General features: G+C 45.9%; 1 protein-coding gene across 11 annotated transcripts in view; it reads right to left on the reverse strand.

Annotated features, from left to right (window-relative positions):
* The window catches only part of LOC113584595 (uncharacterized), a 51,865-nt gene that overhangs the window by 20,415 nt on the left and 16,450 nt on the right, over positions 1-15,000 (reverse strand). For 9 of the 11 annotated variants that reach the window (XM_081722517.1, XM_081722525.1, XM_081722523.1 and 6 more), the window contains 7 exons: positions 14,838-15,000; positions 12,624-12,779; positions 9,239-9,460; positions 7,772-7,851; positions 6,661-6,766; positions 3,665-3,721; positions 1-65 (listed from right to left, as the gene is read on the reverse strand). The exon at positions 1-65 is cut by the window's left edge and continues 205 nt beyond it; the exon at positions 14,838-15,000 is cut by the window's right edge. In XM_081722517.1, coding sequence (XP_081578643.1) covers positions 1-65; positions 3,665-3,721; positions 6,661-6,766; positions 7,772-7,851; positions 9,239-9,460; positions 12,624-12,779; positions 14,838-15,000 — 849 coding nt within the window. The remainder of the gene's footprint in view (positions 66-3,664; positions 3,722-6,660; positions 6,767-7,771; positions 7,852-9,238; positions 9,461-12,623; positions 12,780-14,837) is intronic. The other 2 variants (XM_081722518.1, XM_081722519.1) reach the window with 2 other exon arrangements.

Consider the following 15,000-nt stretch of genomic DNA (forward strand, 5'->3'; position numbering starts at 1 on the left):
TCCTGGGTATACCAACGTCTGCACGGTGCCCTCTGGCACTGATGCCTCTGCAAATCCTCTGGGGCCTAAAGCACCCCAAAACAACCAGCTTATTATTCTATAAATGGTTGATATAAACTGATATAAATTGCCATGTCCGTGAAAAGTAAGTGTAAGTTATTAGTGATTAAAACACAATACAGATGCTGTATACTGGATTTATGAATACATTCATTTTATAAAACAATGTCTGCAAAATATAGTACAATATCTCCTACATGCTGAAAAATTTCTTACACTTGATTCATTTTCATTTTCATTTCTAAATTTTAATATCCCCCCTTCTGCCTTTCAGAAGTGAATCATGTCCTTTTAGGTTTTTTACACATTCATTCCAGTTCCTGTTCCAAACCCATAACGTTTCCCCCAAAGTCTTGCCAAATTGCTCCTGTAAAGCCGACTCGCTAGTGGCCCACGATTTGTGCCCGTGTTAGGACTAACTAAAATGACCCAGACACAAAGAAGCAGAACAGAGGTGAGCTCTTAACCTGGCAATGATGGCTCATGCATCTGTGCATGGAGGCTGTGTTTTGCTGCTGTGTCTCCTCTGAAACTGGGAAAAACCATTTCTGTCCCAGAGATTCCGCAGGCATTTCAGATGCATTCGTTCAAATATAGTGAACAAAACTTATTTACTTTGTGTAGTTTCAGTCTTCAAAAGACACATTTTGCTAATTCTAAATTACACTCCCATTTATTTTCCCATTTATTTCTCTTGCTCGCAAAGCTTATTCTGAGATGACGCATGTCCCAACTTCCGTCTTTTCCCAAAAAGTTCAACATAATTTTTAACCAAGTTATTGTGTCTGATCATTGACACACTCTTTACATGTTGGACATGTGTGCTATTTGGAATTAGATTCTTTTAACATATCTTAAATTACAGATGTGCTTGATTCATAGTTTATATTACACATACCTGCCAAATAAAATGCCCTATAGTCCTGGCCACTGTTATGTAGACTAGCCACAGTGCTGCGTGTCATTACCTAGACTGATGGCCCTTGGCTACCTTCCGTCAAAATGCTGTAAGCTGTCCCCATTTGTCTGTAGTTTCCATGCAGTTGCCAGTCAGTCTAATGGGCAATAGTATGTCTCATTAAGCAGCCCATGATTCTTGACCGAGTTTCCAACTGTCATTCCTCAGATATCGGCCTCTGCCCAGCCCAGATCTGCTCTCTCCTTATCCGCCTTTGTGCCTCAGAGCCTCTGGGCCTGAACCGGCCCTGCACAAATTAACAAATGTCTCGGTCTCTTCAAAATAATGCTTTCAGAACACAGCAAATGAGGCATGCCAGTTAACGATTGACTGTTCCTGTAGGCCTGCAATGTGCATCTGCAAATGTTTCTGATTTGAAGAAATATTAATGCAGTAACTAAATAATGCCATCAGTGATGTTTTGTGTATTTAAATGGCTGGAAAAGTATTTATTAGGTTCTGAAGTTGTTGGTGACCCTACTTCTGATACCAGACTATTTATCTTATTTCTAGTATTTTGATGCTTTGGTTAAACAGTCCTTTCCATCCAAGCTTTTGCGTGCGTGAAATCTGTTTTCAACAGGGCAGCTGATTTCGGGCCGTCTGTCCTACTCTCCCAGTAAGGATTCATTTGCTAACACGGCCTAATCCTCCAGTGTGCATCTCTGATTAGTGCAGGGTCAAAGATGGAAACAAGGCTTTGACTTGCTTAGAAACCATCTAAAACACACACACACACACACATACCCACACCAGGTTACCATATCAACCAGCCTGTCTGAAAGAAACAGATAGTTGGATTTGGCTGAAAGTGTCAAATCCTTCATCTAACCCTCCACTGCAAGGCCACCAGGGACAAAGCATACACACACCCCCACACCTACACCCACACCCACACCCACACAAACTGCTTGTCCTCTTGTGTGGAAATCCCAACAACCAGTCCACCAGAGTAAAGCAAGAAGGTCAACTGTGTATCTCTTTTCTTTGTGTGTTTGAGAAAAAGATGAGTGCAGGCAGGCCAATCTGTGGCTCCTCCTGCCACCCAGATCCTCCTCTCCACCTCTCCTCTCCACCGAAAGGGAAGAATAGAGGGATCGAGGGAGTCGCGGAGGAAGAATAAGAAAATCCCTCCGCGATTATTATTCATAGGCCCGATTGTGCTTTCCGGGCAACATATCATCCCTTTCTGTCGGCTCTGACAAGTGCCAATCACAGCGGCGGTATCCGGATTTTCCACTGTGCAAACGATGGAGGATTTTGGCGGAGACAAAAGCCCTGAGCCTTTAGCGACAGTGTTTCTGTCGGAGAACAATAACGACATGGCCACAGTGTCAGTGTGTGGTCTTGGATGGAGAGGGGGGGGTCAGGGGGTCTGGACAACGGTTTCTGCAGACACAGCTAATCTCTCCCTCTCCGTCTCTCTCATCCACGCCCCTAATCTGCTCTTACAGTGGCCCGGTGTCTTCCGGAACAATCCGGCCGGGTCAGTTCATCTAAGCGGGCCTTTGTGGGCACCGGACCATGGGTGACACTCTCAGGCCTGGGTGACATCTTCAGTTACAGCTGAATGCTAAAGACCATAAGAGAAAAGAAAACCTGTGTGAAGACTCCGGGTCGTGCGGGAGGGAACAGGGAATGACAGGGAATGGCTGGAGCATTGGGAGCAGAGATTAGGACACCAATGAATCCAGAATGAGCACAGAGAGCAAAAGGTCAAACCGGATCGCTGACAGGGACGCAAACGAGGCCTGCACCCTTGAACCGATTCCTAAACGCTTACATTTACGCATGGTTTCAGAACTGAGTCATGTACTCCATCTGAAATATTTTTGACACATTAACATATTAGACTTGAAAAGTGAGTTGAAGTGATTCAGTTTCCTCAATGAATAGTTAAAGCAAAGGAATTTGAGCTCTGAAGTGTGCAGAGCCACCATAACATCATATAAAGTTACAATGATATTTATAGATGATATTTATGATATTTTATTTATCCTAAAGATGATGTTCCCCTGTGTATATACATAAGAGTCTGAATGCACCTTTGACTTGAACTCAGCTCAGAAAGTGTCACTGCTTTGCTGTTTGATTTTTCTTTTCGATGATTTTCCATTTCACACACAGATTGCATTCTTGCACCAGAGCACCAGCAGGTCAGTGTGTGCCTTTATTCTTTAATAGCGTATGCACCAGTGATAATCCACACAATCTTCCCAGCTTGTCCTCTCAGTGGGAGCTGGTAATCTCATGTCCAACATTTCAGATACGCTGAGGCCTCTTCAATGTCCAGTGGTTCTTGGGGTGACCTCATACTGACCCCAGACTGACCCTGTGAGTGACCACGTCTTTGGCCTTTGGGAGGGCTATTATGCCAAAGCACACACACTGTCACCAAGGTTACTGGGGTGACATCTTTTTGAGGCAAAATGCTTCTATTTTTCCTCCTTGCGATAAATACCTCCCTTCTATTAATTGTTTTTTTATTCTGTTTCGATTCTTCCAACAAAGAACAGAGAACTGTTTTTAACTACTGTGGATGCAACACTGTTTGTACAAACTGATGTGTAAACAAAGCCTTTTCCCATTAACACCTTATTGGAGATGACTACCTCACTTTATGATTCATAGACAAATGCCACTCACCTATTTGGTGGAGAGAGCTGCCACAGATAAGGTCATTTTCTCCTGACTGCTCCCAGCCTAGAGTTAGAGTTGACATAGAAGATCGTTAATAAGTACGTTTTTTGCTTGGAACCAACAGAAAACTGGCACTGCTGGGATAATGCTAGGAGCTAGGGGCTAAGGACTAGGGGATAGGGGATAGGGGATAGGGGATAGGGGATAAGGGATAGGGGATAGGGGCTAAGGACTAGGGGATAGGGGATAGGGGATAGGGGATAGGGGATAGGGGCTAAGGACTAGGGGATAGGGGATAGGGGATAGGGGATAGGGGATAGGGGCTAAGGACTAGGGGATAGGGGATAGGGGATAGGGGATAGGGGATAGGGGATAGGAGCTAGGGGCTAAGGACTAGGGGATAGGGGATAGGGGATAGGGGATAGGGGATAAGGGATAGGGGATAGGGGCTAAGGACTAGGGGATAGGGGATAGGGGATAGGGGATAGGGGATAGGGGATAGGGACTAGACATGGGCATGGGATGTAGATGTGCGCTGTCTGAGCCAGCCAGAACATTAATCCTGCATCACAACGGTGGAAACCATCTGCTCTGCTGCAGAGACCTTCACGTCGGGGACAGACGCGCGAAAAGGTTGGGCCTTGAGATCCTTGTGTGCAAACACATAAAGGACTGAATAAGAATAATCAACAAGGAAGAGACAGAGGGACAGAGAGAAAGAGAGAACAAGAGGGAGAAGAAAACTTCCTGTTCTCGTTAAAGTCAGCTTCTCCAACACGGTCACTGCCACACAGGAGAAGGAGGCAGTGGGGGAGGTCAGCAGGCCCTCAGTGGGGATTATGGGGCTTAAGTGTACTGCAGGCAGGGATGCCCTGGTGGCAGAAGCAGGAACTGCAGGTACGGGGGCGGAACTACAGCTTGACTGCGGGCTCTGGGTGGCACCAGAAAGGACAGCATCACCAAAATTGGAAAATTTGCTTGTTCTAAAAGTACCCTGAGCGTGTTGTGTAGAAACAATGCTCTGGTCATATGTCCGGTGTTAAATAATTATGAAATTTAGATATAAGTAAAATGTGTCTCACTACTAGGTTAAGGAAGTGTGTTAAAACACACTGTTAAAACACTGTTAAAAACAGTGATACTGTCTTTTCAGTGCCTAACAATTAATGATGGCCAAGTGTGAATTTTCATATGCATAGTGTAGCATGTTTAACCATGTGATTAATGCATGATTAGTATTATAACAGTAGGGCTTAGGATATGCAGTCAACAAGCAGAAGACAGATAGCCATCTGCTGTACCTGGACAAGCTCAACAATCTCAATTGGTCACCAAGGACATATCAGCTCGGCAATGCACCGACTATTGTTAAGATGTTCAGTGTCGACATCCAAATGGACTTCAGACTCAAGAAATATGCAATGGTTGTCTTCAAAGATGGCAAACCTTGGTACCTTGGTGCTGATGAGAGTGTTGATGACATCCAGCACTCTGAGATGGAAGGAGAAGACTGCAAAGGAGTTCTTTCACTGCATCTGCCTTGTGCTCAAGATCACCGCAATTGACAGCCTAGCGGTGCCAGTTCCCACGTTCAGCTATGGTGTCATCAAATGGACCAAACCTGAGATCCAGAGGTTGCACTTCAAGGCCTGAAAGCTCTTGATCACCTGTGTGTACCATGTCTGTACACTAAGCAACATCAAACTATCTAGCTGACCTAATGACCACATACAGCAGTGTCAAACTTGGCCAAGACAAATTCACTGATGCTGTATGAGGACAGCAAAGCCAAGCACTTTCTCGCTAAGAAGGCGGAGAGACTGACGATTAAGCTCTTATCCTCTGATGAGGGAATTTTGTGTACCCAGCTGAGATTCCAGAAGAGCTGAGTAAAAGAAGAATGAGAAGCGCGAGGCCATGGACAAACCTTTGACAAGCTCAAACAACCGTTCATCAGCATGGAAGGCAGTTGCCCATAGCAATGAAGCACCAGCCTGAAGCGGGAGACAGGAAGCCTCATCATCGTAGCGCAGTACCAGGTACTGGTACTGGTACTGGTACTGGTACAAAATTTAAGCAAAGAACATCTTAGGTCTGCATAGCATAGGAGACCATCAATCAAAGCACTACAGGCTGCACAGTGGTGGACCTACAGAGTCCAGGACATGAAACAACAAGGTAGGCAATTATCTGTACTGGTCCTTGTGCAGACATCTTGGCCTAAAAGTGCCTAAGAAATGGTACGACCATGTCCCAGAATCTATTCATCATCAGTAGCATCACCATGGTGAACCCAGGGTGATGAACCCAGATGATAGAAACCTTTGTGCATGGAAGCTGAAAAGATCAATAAATAGAAGGATGTGGAGATGGAAATGAGGAGAATATGGAGATGGGTATTAGGAGGATATAGAGATGGAGATTCGGACAACATGGAACACTAAAACTAGTTGTGCCTGTGGTGTTCGGAGATCTCAGGACCATCAAGAAAGGTCTCAAGAGGAACTGTCAGGAGCTACCGTGAGTCCAGTGAATTAAAGAACATCACACAACAACAATATTATATTATATATACAACATATTACTACATTATATTATATTATATATTAATATATTGTGTATAATAATATTATATATACACAACATATTATTATTATTATTTGTAAGCCCAAAACCTAATTAGATTTCACAGCACTTTTTTTGAAAGGCTCTAAGTGATCCAGACATACTTTTGCATCAGACTCAGCTATTGTTGTTGCTAACACAAGCAAAACTTTCAACTTGACAAATCGCCAATTCTGTGGTCTTGTTGCATGTGCCAGTTATAATCAAACAGTATCACATTCAAACTAATCTGTCCATCATTCATAATAATTTGTCCATCAAGTGACTTATTGATTTCATAATGATTAAAATATATTTAAAGAGGAAATGAAAAGCTGTTTAAAGTGAACAGGCAGCAGATTTACAGTTGGAAGGTTTTAAGACATAATGAGAAGCACCTTGTTCCCCACAGGAGACGCTGTCTCTGAAACTGCTATCATCATCAAAACTTGAGCTTAGGGACCAGGAGGAAGAAGATCTGGAGATGCCTTCAGTGCAGGTATGCTATAGGTACACCACACAGACACACACACACACACACACACACACACACACACACACACACACACAATCATGGGGGCTATGGGTTGATAGGTGTGTGTGTGTGTGTGTGTGTGTGTGTGTGTGTGTGTGTGCACGTGCATGTGTGTGCAATTTAGAGATCTGCTCCACTATTCAGCATAACGGGAAATGTAAAACACATAATGGATGCTAACGCTTGTTCTCTTGATAGCTGCACTCTCTTGTGCAGAACTCTTTTGTGAAACTCTATCGTGAAACTCTCAAACAGAAGTAACCAAGGCTTTTAACACGTTCACTTTCTCAGCGGGCAAATTCTTTCCCACTTTCTTAAAGGATGAAGATCAATAACCTCTTATATACTCAGGCACCTGCACTCACAGCTCACAGCCGCTGCTAGCGTTTCCTCCCGGGGCCTTGCCCTTTGACCCTGCCTTAACCCGCACCACAGCGCACCCTCTAAACATGTCCGCTCTGAAACAATGCTTGGCAGAATTAGCCTTCAAGTGGCAGGGCTTTGAGTGGACGTGAGTGGGGTTGGAGGATCTAAGGTCCTGACTTTTCCCTCCTTCGAGCTCCACTCTAACAGCCACAACCTCTGCCCCATCCCCACCCCACCCGCGATGGCGTAAGCACACACACCTGCCTCTCAACAGAATACAGAATTCCCCATTCCCTTCCAATCTGTTAGCCTTGATGATGGCCATAAAGTTGTGTTTACTAACAGATTCCTCTCCCCTTTGTCAGTTTGTGTGTATGCATGTGTGTGCATATGTGTGTGTGTGTGTGTGTGTGTGTGTGTGTACGTGTGTGTGTACGTGTGTGTGTGCGTGTGCATGTGTGTGTACGTGTGTGTGTGTGTGTGTGTGCATATGCATGTGTGTGGACGTGTGTGTGTGTGTGTGTGTGTGTGTGCGTGCGTGTGTGTGTGTGTGTGTGCGTCTGTGTGTGTGTGTGTACATGTGTATGATGTAGGGGACTCTTGTTTACCACTGGGCTTCCTCCTTGGTTGTCCTCCTGTTGCCTGATGGGAACATTGCTGTCAGTGCAGATTACAGGTCCATAATACTCTGCACACACAGGACACACATTTGGAACAGAACACACACAGAGGCAGACCTAAATGCACTCTTGAAACAAGAACAAGGGAGAGACAGAGTGATAGAAAAGACAGAGAGCAACAGACAGAGAGAGCGAGAGGCACGCGCCTCACTCAGTAAAGCCATGTGTTCGTCATGGATGGAGTTCCATAATCCTTCTGTAAATACTGATAGAACTGCAGCTACTCAAACTCACTGCAGCACCTGTCTACCTGAAGCGTGCCAGGTGCACACACACACACACACACACACACACAAACACACACACACACACACACTCACACACACACACACACACACACACACACACAACCCAGTGCAAACACACCTTGAGAGACGATGGGTCTCCATGCATCCTCCGTGCTCCTTTTGCATATGCGAGATTTGTGTTTTGTGCCAGACTTTTAGAGATTAACAGCACACCGAAACATCCCCAGTGAAGATCAGAAAGCGGGCCGCCGAGCTGTGGCCCAAGTCTCTTTTATTCTCTTTATCTGAGGGCCGGGTGAGAACAATGTACAATGGGTTCATCTCGCAATCCGGCCTGCCGGGGGCCACAGTCCCGGCCTGGCGTGTGGGCAAACGCAAGCTGGGTGTTAATCATAAACCTGGCCCGCGTTTCATCTCCATTGGCCTGCCTGTTTCACGGCCTCAATGAGAGGCCTGTTTTGGAGGTGCAAAGCGCTGCCACTTTTATGGTGTCGATGAAGGTCCCAGCGCCGCGTGCGCTGAGCAGATGAGAAGCTCACCGTCGGTAGTTCAAAGCCTGCACCGCCGGGGCCAGACGCGCTCCCTCACACCGTAAAGACATTACCCTCAAGGACGGCCAACGTCTGCCACACCTGTCAATTAATGCCCCCTCTCTCCTTCTTTACACACACTCAAGTTTTAATGATGGCAAACTTTCCCCAGCCTGGACCAACGGCTTTCCTCTGGGGTTTTTTCTCTCCCCTTTTGTACCGATTGTTTCTGAGTTTTATTAAAAGGCAATCAAGTTGTTGTTGGTCTTAACCGCAAACATGGTAATCTGTGTTCAGATAAACGTGGTGATAACACGACCAAATGTGTCAGTTTGCTATTGCGCATAAAAGCACGTGCTAGACAGGTCACACAGGAGCATATAACACACACACACACACACACACACACACACACACACACACACACACACACACACATACACTTGTACTTAGACAGCACAGACACAATTCAGACACACATATGCACACATATGCACACATGCACACATGTACACACAAAAATACATGCAATCAGGTACACACACACACACACACACACACACACACACCTGCATTTGGCAGGTGTTGCTAGGCGGACTATATGACAGGTTGTGTACCTGTGCTCTGATATTGCTGGGGGATGCCCATGCTCCACACTCTCAGGCCAGACTCCTCATTAGGCCACTGCTCCGGTGGACTTTTCCATTCTGGCCAAGGGAGGGATTCGGGCCCCTCTGAGGCCCGCCGCTCCTGCAGAAGCAGGAGTTGGACGCGTGACAGAGAGTCCAGGTCACTGGAGTCACAAGCTACAGTCAGGGCAGCCAAACCAGGACTTAGATCTGTAAGACATGTCGCAAAATGAACATTTACTTCAGGTTGAGGAAACGAGGAGGAGGATTCAACTGGACCAAATGCGCTGGATAACATTCACTGGTGTAACCCAGAGCTGTAACTGTGTTCACATTGCTCCCAGTGCGTTGTACCATTGTTGGAATATTTTACTTTAAATGGGTATGAATGAATTAATGTTGAGGTCCATAGCATTAAGCAAATCACTGAGCATAAGTTTCCCCCATTATCCGTCATTCATTGTTAGCCACATTCATATGAATATTGTATGAATTATTGCTTCAAGAATATTGTAACTGTCAAACATGTTAAATCTTTGTTTAAATCTTTTTAAAATCTTTGTCTTTGTGCTCACGGAGAAACACAGAGTTTCACAGTGACTGTGTCTGTCAGCAAGAACCTTTAATTTTGCTTTAATGACTAAGAATATGTGTGTGAAAATGTATAAGGTGTGAAATTCACCCTAAGTGTTTGTAACTCCCCGAGACCTCTGCGCTAGCAGACACACCCTGTTCTGTGACGATGGGATTCTTGCCTATGCAAATCACCTGCCCACGCTAAGTGGGTGTGGCCTTCAGAGGGGAATTCATAGGCCATGCCCATAATCTCAGCAGTACGCCGCCCCCATGCATGTCAATCAAACCGAGCCACAGTGTATGACTGTCGTTTTGGCCAAACAGGGATTAATCTAAGTGACTTTTTCACCTCAGGCTACAGTTTTCATCTTGTTAGGTCAGGAAGTGTGTGTGCATGCATGCGAGTTTGTGTGTGTGTGTGTGTGTGTGTGTGTGTGTGTGTTTAGTATGTGTGTGTTTGCAAACAGTGCCAAAGTGTCAAAGTGGGTGGAAGGAAGAGAGAGTGCGACAGCTAGAGACCAACAGATATAGAGATCAGTGTGGGTGTGTCATATCATGGTAATAACCCCTCCATTATGTCTACAGCACAGGAGACATGGTGATAACATACATAGAACAGTGAAGAGTCAAATGACAAAGCACTTTTGTAAGTCACTCTGGATAAGAGCCTCTGCTAAATGCTGTAAATGTAAATGTAAAATACACTGTAATACACTGACTTATTCTACAAATATATAATATATATCTAAAAAAATATAAATATTGTATAACGTATTCTTACTAGTCATTTTAGAAACATCTACCTTGTGCCTGCTCTTATCTGACTCTACATTAGATAGACTTGCCTTATTGGAGCCAACCTGTCTTACTGTAGTCCAGCTGTCTTACTGTAGCCTACCTGTCCTACTGTACCTCACCTGACTTACTGTAGCCTACCTGTCCTACTGTACCTCACCTGATTTACTGTAGCCCAGCTGTCTTACTGTAGCCTACCTGTCCTACTGTACCTCAGCTGACTTACTGTAGCCCAGCTGTCTTACTGTAGCCCACCTGTCTTACTGTAGCCCAGCTATCTTACTGTAGCCTACCTGTCCTACTGTACCTCAGCTGACTTACTGTAGCCCAGCTGTCTTACTGTAGCCCACCTGTCTTACTGTAGCCCAGCTATCTTACTGTAGCCTACCTGTCCTACTGTACCTCACCTGACTTACTGTAGCCCAGCTGTCTTACTATAGCCTACCTGTCCTACTGTACCTCACCTGACTTACTGTAGCCCAGCTGTCTTACTGTAGCCTACCTGTCCTACTGTACCTCACCTGACTTACTGTAGCCCAGCTGTCTTACTGTAGCCCACCTGTCCTACTGTACCTCACCTGACTTACTGTAGCCCAGCTGTCTTACTGTAGCCTACCTGTCCTACTGTACCTCACCTGACTTACTGTAGCCCAGCTGTCTTACTGTAGCCCACCTGTCTTACTATAGCCCAGCTATCTTACTGTAGCCTACCTGTCTTACTGTAACCCAGCTGTCTTACTGTAGCTCACCTGCTTTACTGTAGCCCAGCTGTCTTACTGTAGCCCACATGCACAGTTTGTCAGCAATCCTCAACCACATTCTTCGATGGTCAGATTATGATCACATGACCACTTCTCTCTGAATACTGTTTGGGTTCTCAATACTGCATTGCCATGCTTAGATGGTTATGGACTGGTAGTGTTTCCTGAGATTATTCGCAGTGTTGCCGGAGGTTTTCCGTGGCTTCATGGATGGAGAGTGATCTGTCACACAGCCAGTAGTGTCACTGAGCTCTGAAGAAGTCTTAATGGATGGCTAACACCTACTGCGCGTGTTAACAGTTGCACTATTGACTATCTCCAAGGTGCCTTCAGTAAAGTGGTGTTCCTAAATTACTCAAAATGTGTGTGTGTGTGTGTGTGTGTGTGTGTGTGTGTGTGTGTGTGTGTGTGTGTGTGTGTGTGTGTGTGTGTACGTGTGTGAGAGAGAAAGACATGGCTTGTATCTGTAAATGAGAAAGAGAGGTCAGAAGGTCAGGTCAGAAAGTCATGTCATTTGGTTAGTTATGCACCTTTAAACACCTTGTTAAGGGACAAATTGGTCCATGTAATGTTGTTCCTCTGTCTGAATGTTTAACAAGTCATTGCGCACACACGCGCACACAAACACACACACAGACATGCACAAAGACAAACAATCCGGCAGTGTAGCAAAGAAGTCTAACTGAGAGATTAAAGAACCAACAACAAACACATCTGAAAACAAAGGGACTGTTGGGCTCTGGCTGGTGGCTCTCAGATGTTGTGAACAGAGAGGAGGTTACTGACAAGGTTTACACAAAAGAATAGAAGGTCATACACCATGGAGCTAAGATCTGCTTCTTACTGAGAGCAAAACCTTATTATCCAACTAAATAGCAACAGTTACATATGGACTGTCACACTGATAGACACTTCAGTCCTGTTTTTGTATAAAAATGACCAGAGTGAAAGAATTAAGGCTGGTAAACATGTGGTTTAAACACGGGTATGGTCAGGCCAGCATGTGATAGTTATGCTGTAGTGCTCAGTGCTCTGAATATGTCCACTTATTGTAGATCGGACGAATAAAGTATGGATGAGCCTACTTATGGATAAGTTTACATTAGATACACCTTCATCGAGGCATATCTGGTCTGGAGAAGTCTACCTGTGGTAGGTGAGGTGAAGGTGTAACTGTGGTATGGAGAGGTCTACCTGTGGTAGGTGAGGTGAAGGTGTAACTGTGGTATGGAGAGGTCTACCTGTGGTAGGTGAGGTGGGGCCTGTGTCACTGCAGTCAGGGTGGTCCAGAGACAGACAGGACCCAGTGCGAGGGGCAACATCCTCCAGCTCAGCGAACATGTCGGACAGAGAGTGGGTGCATGGGGAACTGAGGCATGCCCCAGTGTGTCGGCTGCCTGAAACAGTGCAACACATGTCTGACTCAAAGAGCCCTGCAGGTGGTGTATGTAATGCCCAAGAGCATGCACACACACACACACACACACACACACACACACACGTTTTGAATACGACTCATTAACCATTGACTCTAAACCCTGTAGTTTTGTGTTGTGTGAGTGCCAGTCGGAATGTAAATGAAAGCTTCTATAGGAAGAACAGGTATTATTCAACACAGTATCCCAGATAGCACAACACCTCCCTCTCCACTGCAGACAAAAATATACACGCAGGCACGTACACAAACGCTCAAATGCTGTCACACACTCCTCTATATCTGCCTACACATGCCTACACACTCACACACACGCATACACACACACATGTGCACACACACACACACACACACACACACTTATTATCATACTGCTGCTTCCAAGCTGGCGATCAGTGTTACCTACCTGCTTCTTTACACCATTTCTGAATGTGGGGGTGAGGGGACATGTGCTTTATGTGCGCATGTGTGTGTGTGTGTGTGTGTCTGTGCATGTTCTTGTGTATTCCTCTTTATGTGTATAATGTGTGTGTGTGTGTGTGTGTGTGTCTGTGTGTGGCCGAGGCAGAGTCATATAGGTTGCACCCATAAGGATTCATACAATGCTCCACCACCACCCCTTCTCTCTCTCTCTCTCTCTCTCTCTCTCTCTCTCTCTCTCTCTCTCTCTCTCTATTTCTCTCTCTCTCTCTCTCTGTCTCTGTCTCTGTCTCTCTCTCTCTCTCTCGCTCTCTCTCTCCATCTCTTCTGGCTGACAAGCTCAGGATGTTTGCTGCCGGGGCCGGTGGGAGGTGGGCGGGGGGATTTTACACACACACACACACACACACACACACACACACACACACACACACACACACAGAGCTGTTTCCCCCTCCAGGCATAGCTATCCATGCACTCCAACATTTCTGCCTCCTGCTACTGTTCTGTCTTTTCCTGTCAAGTCTCTCATATTTTTTCTTATTGACCAACTCTCTGAACTAAATGCCGTTTCCTTAAAGACCGTTTCTAAAATCAGAATTTCTAAAATCAGAATGAGATATCAATTAAGCAGAGCACAATCATTCACTTTCTGTGTTACTAGAATATGAACATGTCAAGGAGTCTGTCCAACTAAAAACCCTGAACAGCTTGACACAAAGAACTGCAGCCAGACTCCTCTGAAAGGGCCAAATTCATCACAAGTTCCCGATTGTTTTGGGTCCTTCAGAAAGTCGCGGTCTTGAGTCAGATGTCAGCAGGCCTGGCTCTTCATTCTGACCAGGGTTGGTGAATTAGCGTCAGGGGGCAATGGGGTGGGGGGGCAGAGGTGTGTCTGAAACTGACACCCACATTCTGTTCCCCTGTCAGCAGGGCGGCGGCCAGACTGGATTTATGAGCGCCAGCGCCACACACTCTGACTTTAAGCCAGTGGAGAAACAGCGAGGAAGAAAGAGAGAGAAAGAGAGAGAGAGAGAGAGAGAGAGAGAGCGGACAGGGGGCATAAGAAAGTAGAGAGCAGGAGACTGAGGCTCAGAGGAATGTGAGGGGAACCTCCACCCTTCACACCCACACCCGCCCCGCCGCAAACCTTCACCATTGTAAAGGATTGGGTGCTTTGATCTCTGCAGTCACACAGTACCAGCTCATGTAAGTCTCCATCAAAAGAAGCCCCGCTTCACCGCCCCACTGCTCCACATTCGTGAAGTAGAAAAGAGGAAAAGGTATTTCTGCAATATTTACAGCCCAGTGGTGGCACGAACCCGGAGGGACCACAGTAGCGCTGTCTCTTTTGTGTTGGGGACATGGTGGATCTGCCTGCTACAATCGACCCCTGAGTGTGGGGATGAATACGCAAATCTCCAACTGAGGCCCAAGACACGCATGTTCACAACAGTACAGTGAGTGAGTTTACATGTGTGTGAGCATGTTAATGTGTGTGTGTGTGTGTGTGTGTGTACGTGTGCATGTGTGTGTGTGTATGTGTGTGTGTGTGTGTGTTTGGACAGGATTATTTAGGCTGGGCCTTGGAGGATCGTACCCATCTGAGGTGTGATTGGTGGAAGCACAGGCCAGTGATGAGGTGTCCAATGAGAACCACTCTCCATTGGAGATGCAGATGTTGGTCTGAAGCAAGAGTCCAGTTCTGTGATACAGGGGCTCGGAGCTCCATCTCCGCCCACATCTGAGCGTGGCTGGAGGGG

The sequence above is a fragment of the Electrophorus electricus genome, chromosome 11 (genome assembly GCF_041902795.1).
Source record: "Electrophorus electricus isolate QZ-2024a chromosome 11, ASM4190279v1, whole genome shotgun sequence".
In the NCBI taxonomy this organism is placed as follows: Eukaryota; Metazoa; Chordata; class Actinopteri; order Gymnotiformes; family Gymnotidae; genus Electrophorus; species Electrophorus electricus.